The 10,591-nt window shown below is 27.5% G+C and overlaps 1 protein-coding gene across 1 annotated transcript in view; it reads right to left on the bottom strand.

Annotated features, from left to right (window-relative positions):
• Window positions 1–10,591, bottom strand: part of LOC117168258 (diacylglycerol O-acyltransferase 1) — a 71,202-nt gene that overhangs the window by 18,477 nt on the left and 42,134 nt on the right. The window contains exons 8-9 of the mRNA XM_033353761.1: window positions 10,251–10,359; window positions 4,037–4,081 (exon numbers count right to left, since the gene is read on the bottom strand). Of these exons, the coding sequence (XP_033209652.1) occupies window positions 4,037–4,081; window positions 10,251–10,359 (154 nt within the window). The remainder of the gene's footprint in view (window positions 1–4,036; window positions 4,082–10,250; window positions 10,360–10,591) is intronic.

Here is a 10,591-nt window from a genome sequence, read left to right as displayed (position 1 = left end):
TAAATTATAATAGTGAGGAATCATTTATCTTCAGAAAAATACTGTTCATTTTTAAGAAAGTGCTTTTTACTTAATATTTTTTCATGATAACTTTAAAAATTTTTAACTTCTTCAAACTTACTGGTTAACATTACTGAATAGTTTTTTTTGATGACTTCATGCAATTTTGGATCAATGTGAGTAATACAAACAAAATGGCATACTTGAAAACTGTTCCGCGGTATGCTGCCGCATAACGCCCGAGTGCGAGCGCGAGGACTCCCTCTACAACCGGCTCTGTAACTCAATGAATTTCAATTTGTCCATTTTCTTATTAGACATTTTTCATAGTAAAAAAGTCAAGCTTTCTTTTGAGACTATTTAAAAAAAATAGTAGATGCCTAAATTACGAAAAAAGTTAAATAAACAATTTATTTATTGAAAAAATTGTTTAAACAATTTTTTTTGTTATAAATAATAAATTACGATGAAATCGTGTAAAAAGCACTTTCCAAAACCCTCATGAAAATTTTAAATCGCGTAATTAGAAAGGAAGTTACAGGCGTTTGAAACTACCCCTGCAGGCATTGGGGTTGAAAATTCAACCCCCCCTCACTTGGGGAGGGTTGGTAAATCCTGGTCTATAAGTTTGTGGATTAACTACTATTGGGTAGGCGAACATATTCCCGGAATTTAGAGACAATCGAAAAACATGACTTTTTGAGTTGGGGCAGTTCAGGAATAATGCCCCATATGCAAAGTCCTGGAGTTTTAAAATACCTTCTAATATTTCAAATTCATTTAAATCTTTTGAAATGCCTTAAAATCTTTTAAATATCTTTAAAAATTTCTGGAAAATTTTAAAAATACTAAAAAATCTACATAATAATTTAAATTATTCAAATATATCGAAAAAGCTTTATAGCTATTTAAATCGCCCTCAAATATTTTTAATAGTTTGAAATCTGTTGATGTCCCTCTAAATTTGTGAAATTTATTTAAAATTCCATCAAATCATTAGAAATAAAATCAAATAAAATCTTCAAAATTTATCAAATTCCAAATTAATTTAAAAATTTTGGAATTCTAAAATACCCTTACTTATTTTCAATTCTTTAAAATCTTTTTATATCCCTTGAAAGCTTTAAAATCTCTTTAATATTCCTCGCTATCTTTAGGAATACCACAAAATCTCTGAAATCCTTTAATTTACTGAAATACATTTAAAAATCTTTGAAGACTTTTAAAATACCGTTAACTATTTAGAACTTTATGAAATCTTTCGATATTCCTTAAAATCTTTTTATTCTTTTAAAAAATTGTCGGAATTTTTAAAATTGCTATAAAATCTTTGAAATTCTTCAAAATGCCTTTAATTCAAATTCTTTAAAAGTTTTTGATATCCCATGCAATCTTTAAAATATTTTGAACATTTCTTGGAGTCTTAAAATACCCTTAATTATTGCAAATTATTTTAAATGTGTTACTGTCCTTTGAAATTCTGTTATTCTTTTAAAGATTCATCGAAATCTTTTAAAATACTATAAAATCTTTAAATTCTTCAAAATGCTTTTAATATAAAATTGATTGAAAAATCTGATTATTTTAAAATATTTCAAATTCTTTGGAATCTTTTAATATCTCTTGCAATCTTTAAAATCTTTTTAAGATTCCTCGAAATCTTTGAAAGTACCATACCAAATTTTAAATCCTTTACAATTATTCAATTTATTAAAATGTATTAAAAAATCCTTGCAGTCTTAAAAGACTCTTAACTATTTTAAATTATTTGAAATCTCTAGTGTCCTTTAAAACTTTATTGTTCTCTTTCAGATTCCTCAGAATCTTTAAAAAAACCATAAAATGTTTGAAGTTCCTCAAAATGCCTTTGATTTGAAATCTAATGAAAAATGTTTGAATTAAAAAATTTTTTTAAATATTTCAAATTCTTCGAAATCTTTTGATCTCTTTTGCTATTTAAAATTTCATCGAAATCTTTAAAAATAAAATTACATTGCTGAAATCCTTTAAAATCCCTTTAATTTATTGAAATTGATGAAAAAATCTTGAAATTTCAAAGTACCCTCACATATTTCAAATTCTTTGAAATATTTCGATATTCTTTCAAATCCCTTAGTTTCTTTATTAAATGCTTATCAGTGTAATGTTATTTATTTCGAATTATGAAGTAAAATATTCATCATTAACCCTTAAAATGTCCTAAGTGAGTCAAAGACAGAATTCACGAAAAGGTACTTTCTTTTTGTATTTGGAAGCTTCTAATGTGTCCCCTAAGGGTTTACATTTTTCTTACACCTTCTCTATTCCTTTACACACCCTCCACACACTTACTTGGTGGTGGAAGGGGGACCTACAGTTTAAGGTGGGTTCCGAACCACCAAGAGCAACAGCCTTAAGTACTTAGAGAAAACCTTTTTCTCTAGAGGTACCGGTCCCACGACTCTCTGGAGATGAACAACTCCCTTGCTAGGCTATTGTTCACCGCATGGGCCACCGAGACTCTTCCAGAGTGCGAGGCGGGAATCGAACCCGCAAGCCGAAGGAGTGAGTCCAAAGCGTACGCTTTAGCTCCCACGACCATCGTCCCACTTAAAAGGTACTTTTAGAACGCTTTATATTCATACTTTTGGTCACTTTAAAAACCATTTATCATTTTGAGGTTCTTTTTAATGAGAGGTTCCTTTTTATTGCAGCTCCTTTGAAACCAAAAGTTGGTTCTAATACAAACACCAGTTTTTTCTGTAAACATAGAAACTCTGAATGTTTCATCCTTTGACTAAGGGCCTCCTTATCATATAACATAGAGCTGATCACAGTGTTTCGCAAAACCATGTAACATAGAGCTGATCATAATGTTTTATAAAACCGAGTAACATAGAGCTGATCACAATGTTTTATAAAACCAGGTAACATAGAGCTGATCACAATGTTTTATAAAACCAGGTAACATAGAGCTGATCACAATGTTTTATAAAACCGAGTAACATAGAGCTGATCACAATGTTTTATAAAACCAGGTAACATAGAGCTGATCACAATCTTTCATAAAAACAAGCAGCATAGAGTTGATCACAATGTACCAGCAAGCTAACAGAATCAATATTTTTGTCATTAATAATATTATTGTTTAGATTATGATATTATGCAAAATTGCTTCTATCTTAATGTATCGTTTATAAATTCCTTAGTTGCTGACTTAAAGTCAGAAGACTATTTTTAGTATGCTATATTTTATGACTGATTAACAAAAAATGATATTGTTTATAATTGAAAACAAACTAAAATTTACAGTACTGATGTAACTAGATTTAAAAAGATACTTGAAAATATCAATTTACAAAACGTACAAATGATTCTCGACTTTCTCCTAGCTTTGGATTCAAAACAGATGGTTCTACTGTTATCTGGAGATCGAATTCATGTTTCATGGCGTCGAATAATTGAATTCAGATCTACATGTTGAAAACGTTATACGGTTTACTGACACGATCTCGGTTCTTCAGACTAATGAGCGCACGAACGTCGGTCTCTATTAGTGTTCATTATTCGATCGACATTTGCAAATTTTGATGATACCTTGTCTAACTCTAGAGCGAGCTCGGATTCCATAACCATATTATTTCCATCAAAATATTTGTAACTGTTTTGGCCGTTTTTTATTTAAAAATTAATCGTAAAACGTTAGTGAAACAAGTTCTCAAGACGTAGTAGAAAATTTTGTTTACAGTAAAACGTAAATCACCTTAAGTTAAAAATAATAAAAGTGTTTGTTATTTTGTAGAGCAACTTATTTCACGAACCATTTTTTATTTATTACTATAAAAATAAATTTGTCGTGCCTCTGACACCAAGACTTGAATCAGCCAAAATTTCGCCTTTCAGTACTCCTTCTTTAATTAGTAGGTAGCATCGCATAAATTAAATGTATGTTAACTATAAAATTTTACAATTATTAATTTTTTCTATGAGGGATAAGGGAACATAAATTAATAATTATTCTACAAATAAATTTGATAAAAGAAGAAAGAAGACTTACCGCTAATTTAAGTAGACGTTCGGAGGCTTTGGCAACGTCCATATTCTGGAACAAGTAAACATGATGATGTAATAAACCAAAAACTTCTGCGGATATTTTTATGAACTTAGGCAGAAAACAAAAGGTTGTACTCAAATAAATATAGGTAGTTTTTAAATGAATAAGATGCTTTATGAACGTAACATAGAGCTGCTAAAAAGGTTTTAGAAAATCATGTAACATAAAGCTGCTAAATAGGTTTTAGAAAATCATATAACATAGAGCTGATTTAATGTTTCATTTAAAAAAAAAAACACACTGAACCAGTACACCAGAAATATTAAAATCTTTCTCATCAGTTTAGTATAGTTTTTTCTTGGTTCTGATAGATCTCATTTCGAGAAGAAAAAAGACTTCAGAAAGGAAAGAAACAAGGTTTCATAAAATCATGTAACGTAGAGCTGATTTCAATGTTTCACAGAATCATGTAACGTAGAGCTGATTTCAATGTTTCACAGAATCATGTAACATAGAGCTGATTTTAGTGTTTCACAGAATCATGTAACATAGAGCTGATTGAAATGTTTCATCAAAACATGTAACGCAGAGAGGATTAAAATGTTTTATAAAGCCATGAAACTTATAGCTGATTACAAGGTTTAATAAAATCATGCAACAAAGAGCTGCTAAAAACCAGGGTAATCGTTTTAATAAAGGAAAAAAAAACCCGGTCATTTCCCGCTATTTTACGGTTCGCAAAAATGTCTACGGTCATTAAAATTTTAAAATTCGAACTCTAAACTCTCTGAAGCTACACATTTTTTAATTTGAAGCAATGAAAACTGCACTGCAAATCATTTTAAGCAATCTTAAGCTGGAAACATTAAACATTAAGCGATGTCATTTTTTATGAGCTGAACATTTCTTCTTTAATTAGTAGTTGAAAAATTTTCACTTCAAATAGCTTTAAACTCGTTTAACAGTTTCCACATTTTATTTCAAAATATTGAAAAATCCAAGTGATGTTGTAAATTTTAAAAAATTTTAATTATATTTAAATTTTGTTTAGAACTCCTAAACATTTTTTAACATTATTTGAATTTTTCCAAAATATTTTCTTAATCTTTTAAAAAAACATGCTAAATAACAAATATTTGAAATTAATTTTTGACAATTTTGGAAATATTTAAAAATATTCTCCTAAAATTAATTTTTCAAAATAAAAGAAGCTAATAATTTTCTAATTCTGATGAGTACAATAATGCAAAATATGGAACAATAATGCAAAAATGGAAAATCTATATTTTTTAAAGAAAAAAGGCCTTCAGAATGGAAACAAAGTTTTCTAGAACCACGTAACATAAATCTGATTTCAATGTTTCAGAGAAGAATCTTAAGAATCTGTTTTTTATTATTTTCAAGCCTTTAACGATTCTTTCAAAACTTCAAAATTTTTGGTTTTAAATCTGCAAAAATGGAAAATCTATATATATATTTTTTTTAGAAAAAAGGCCTTCAGAATAGAAACAAAGTTTTCTAGAACCACTTAACATAAAGCTGATTTCAATGTTTCACAGAAGAATCTTAAGAAACTGTTTTTTATTATTTTCAAGCCTTTCACAATTCTTTCAAAACTTCGAAATTTTTAGTTCTAAATCTGCAAAAATGGAAAATCTATATTTTTTTTGTTAAAAAAAGGCCTTCAGAATGGAAAAAAAGTTTTCTAAAACCACGTAACATAAAGCTGATTGCAATGTTTCACAAAAGAATCTTAGGAATCTGTTTTTTATTATTTTCAAACCTTTCCCAATTCTTTCAAAACTTCAAAATTTTTTGTTCTAAATTTGCAAAAATGGGAAATCTATAGTTTGTTTTAAATTAGGCCACACAGAGCTGATTGCACCGAAATCTCGGTATGAATAGTCGTATTTATTCGATATAGTTAGACACTTCGTTTAAATTATTTGAAATAATTTCAAATTTTATATTAATTTTGAATCTTTTCAGAACTTTGAAAAATCGTTTTTAAAGTTTCAATCGGGCTAACAAATTTGTTTCACTACTAAGACTTTCAAATTGAAATAGTTTAATTTTTAACGTTAAAATTTGGAAATTATAAAATTTCGAACTGATATTATCAACTTGCCAATCATTACTGTACAGTTAAAAATTGAATAATCATAAAAATTTATATTCTTAGTTGATCAACCAAAGATTTTTTATATCCAAAATTGTCGATTTCAAACGCTTATAATTTTTTAAGCCTATAAAACGGAATTTTTTAATCAAAGATTTTCAACTTCCACATTGTAAAATAAATGATATCGTAATTAAAACATAACAATTTAACCAATTACTTTTTATAACTGTCATTCTCCGGTTTTCCCAGTATAGCCGCCGCCCTGAAAAATGTTTTATAAAACCATGTAACATGGAGCTGATTAGAATGTTTGATAGAAAAACAAAAAAATAATTATAAAAAAACATCATCAAAATTAGCATATTTTTCATTATTATAGTATGGTTTTTGTTTGGTAATTCTAATGAATGCAATAATGTATAAGTTATAATTAGGTGGGACTTTCTAAGAAGAAATAATGATTTCTGATCAATCTTTTTTGAAGAAGGAAAAAGACCTTCAGAATGGAAACATACAATATCCTCGCAAACCATGTAACATAGAGCTGATTGCAATATTTCACAGAACCACGTAACGTAGAGCTGATTACAATGTTTTTCGAAACCACACGACATAGAGCTGCTATACGAAATTTTGACCAAACTATGTAAAATTGAGCTGATTACAATGTTTCATAAAAAAATGAAACAAAACAAAAATTAAGCCAGTACACCAACTAAATTAAAATAAATAAACCAAATGATAACAATGTTTCATGAAAAAAAAACTAAACCAGTACACCAGCAAAAGTAACATCTTTTTAATTAGAATAGTAAACTCGTACTTTTTGCTTGGTGAATCTAATGCATACAATAATGTATTCCTTATAATTGGGTGGACATTTCTTACAAGAAACTATCATTTGTGATAGATCTTTTTTATAGTCGAAAAAAGGCCATTATAATGTAAACATACGATGTTTTATAAAACCACGTAACAAAGAGCTTATCACAATGTTTCATAAAACCATGTAACATAGAGCTGATTACAATGTTTTTTCAATACCATGTAAAATAAAACTGGTTACAATATTTTTCGAAACTATGCAACATAGAGCTGATTACAATTTTTCATAAAACCATGTAACATAGATCTGATTACAATGTTTCATCAAGCCACGTAACGTAGAGATGATAAAATTGTTTTAAAAAACCATGTAACATGAAGCTGATTACAATACATCATAAACAGCAACATAGAGCTGCTAAAACCGTTTTATGAAACCATATAACATGCAGCATATTACAATGTTTCATGGAAAACAAAAATCAAACTGAGTCAGTAAAATAACAAAATTAACATATTTATTATTATTATAGTATAGTTTTTCTTGGTAAATCTGATGCGTACAATAATGCATAATTTATGATCAGGTGGCAATTTCTAACAAAGAACTTTTTTTAAAGAAAAAAGGACTTCAGAATGGAAACAAAGTTTTCTATAACCACGTTACATGAAGCTGAATGCAATGTTTCACAAAACCATGTAACATAACGCTGAATACAATATTTGATAAAAAATAATAAAATTGGGCCAGTCTCCTAACCGAATTTCTAACAAGAAACAAATGATATGTGATGGATCTTTTTCAGAGAGGAAAAAATGCTTTCAGAATAAAAACACGCATATGTTTTATAAAACCATGTAACACAGAGCTGCTTAAAGTATCTTAAAAAAAATATTCGCCAAGCATATCAAAAAAATTAACATCGTTATTAGTATAAACATCTGGTTAAAAATTAAAAATATCAGTTCGTTAAAGGTAGTTTTTGCTTAGTATATTTGTTCATATTTCTGATTTATTATTTGTGTAGAATAGAAAAGGTCTGCAGAATGGAAGCCTTATTCCATGTCACAAAAGGTGAAAAAAAATCCACCACAAAAGAAAGGTGACGGGTCATCGATTCTTTACTAAGCATAATACATAAGACTTGTTACAAAAATTTATCAGAAAAATGACAAGGGTTACTTGAGGGGACGAGAAAAGGTTTCTTTTGCACATATGTGTTTTCTTATTTCAATCAACACTTGGTTATCCACATATAAATTCGCATCCATAAATGATTGCTTGTACTTTATAAATTTTTCTTTTTATCATTAGTGGGCCTGCGCGAGAAGCATAAAATAATTTTATTTCATATTTTTTTTAAAATTATTGTATTGTTTCTTCCTAGTACGTGAAACCAGAGAATTTTGAATTTTACAAAGAAAAGTCGGGAATTTTTGTAAAAAGTACTTTAAATGACTATCAAGGGTAATAACTTTTTAAATTTTAAATTTCGTTCAGAATTTGTTTTAATCTGTTTAAAAAAAATTCGATGTTAAAAATGTATTCAAATATTTTTTTGCAGTTGCTTCTCTCAGATAATAATATTTTAAATTAAAATTTATATTATCTGGTAGAAAATTCAACAATTTTATTCAAAAGCGGTTTTTTGTATTAATAATAAAGATATTTTTCGTTGAAATATCTACTATTTCTTTATTTTTTGAAAAATCAGCTTTTTTAGTTGAAATTTGATCTCCTTGGATAAAAATTGGTAAAAATTGGTATAAAAATTAATTTTTTTCACTGAAAATTTGACAGTGCTCGTTTAAAGTTCGCCATTAAAAGCTTAACTATTTTAAAAAAATTCTTATTTGAAAAAAAATCAACTGATTAAAAAAAATGCATTGTTTGGTTGCACTTCCATTTCTTTAGTTGACAATTTAAGTATTTTGTTAGAGATTTCTTTTATTTATTAAGAATTATTATCTTTAAACCAATAATATATCATTTCCATTCCTGATTGAAAATTGATCTTGTTTAATTTAAAATTGAAATATTTGTTAAATACTTCTTTTTGTTAGAAAATTAGTCTTCTCAGCTGAAAATTCATCTTTTTAGTTCCAAAATTCATCTCCTTTGATAGAAATTTCACCTTTTTATTGAAATATCAACTATTAAATTTTTCGCTGAAAAAAATTGAGTTGAAAATTGAACTGTTTTGATAAAAATTTTATTATAGTTTTCTATAATTCATTTGAAAGTTTAACTATCTTCTTGAAAATTCAGGCTTTTTTGGTTCAAACTTTTTTTTAAACTGAAAATATAAAGTATCAATTTTTTGTTGAAAATGGAACTTTTTTAGTTTAAATTTATACTATTTGTTTAAAAATTTATATATTGTGTTAAAAATGTATCCTTTTTGTTAAAAAATGTTAATTTTGTTAAAAAATCAATCTGCTTCATAAAAATTCATTTTTTAGGAGGGGGTTTTAGAATTCACCTTGTTTGATAGAAACTTGATCTTTTTTATTAAAATATCTCTCCTTAAAAATTGAAACTATTTCTTATTGAAGTTTAATATTTTTGTGAATGCAAATTTATTTATTTTGTTAAAACTTCAATTTTTTCAAAAATAAGATGATGTAGTTGAAAATGCCACTAGTTTTGGTTCGTGCAGGTATAATTATTTTTGTTTCAAAATTTGACCATTGGATAGTAAATTCAACAATGAAGATGTAACTATTTCTCTAAACATTTAAAAACTTTATTAAAAACTCATACTCCTTAGTTAAAAATTCAACAGTTTTATTAAAAATTCGTCCTTTGTGATCTAAATTTATTTTCATGCTACAAAAATCATCTTTTTTGTTTGAAATAAATAAATAAATTTGACATTTCAAAATCTGGGAAAAGTCAAGGAATTTGAAAATTAAATTTTTCGGCAACCCTGGTTTGGATTCAAATGCATTATTTAAAAACTTTCAACAATCAAGATACAAGATGACGCAGTTATATTATCTAAAGGTTAATTGCAATAATTTGCCGATTCGAAATCACCAACCAGAAGACAAATTATTATAAAGCATATCTGAAGTATTCTTTTCTAATCTATATCAACTCTTACATAAATGGAGTTTACATTCCTTTTACAGATAAACATTCAACAGACATTGCTTTATTTTGTAATTTAATATTAGCAATTTCATATTATATCTTTAAAATAAAAAAATAACAGGTGTAAAGATAACTTATCTGTGAGAAAAGTTAAGAAAAATAAGAGTACTTACGCTGAAAGGAATCAATGAGTTCTTAACAGATGGAATCATCCATTGCTGGAACAGGGACATCACTACTTGACATCCAACAAGGACTTCCAGGATCCGTTTGATTAGGAATCTGTTTGCAAAACAAATGAAATCCAAAATATATGAATAATTTTAAAAAAATCTCTTCTTTCCCTTTCCTCATATTCTCTCATTTCCCCTTCTTTTCTTCCCATTATTTCTCCTACTTCACCTACTCCCCACAACTTTTCTACTTTCTCTCCCTTTCTCCCTTTCTCTCTTTTACTTCAACTGCTTTTCTAATTCATCTCATTCCCATACTTCCCCTACATCATTTCCCCCTA

This window comes from Belonocnema kinseyi, chromosome 2 (genome assembly GCF_010883055.1).
Source record: "Belonocnema kinseyi isolate 2016_QV_RU_SX_M_011 chromosome 2, B_treatae_v1, whole genome shotgun sequence".
In the NCBI taxonomy this organism is placed as follows: Eukaryota; Metazoa; Arthropoda; class Insecta; order Hymenoptera; family Cynipidae; genus Belonocnema; species Belonocnema kinseyi.
The sequence above is the reverse complement of the archived record's forward strand: the minus strand, read 5'-3'. Positions and strand labels throughout refer to the sequence as shown.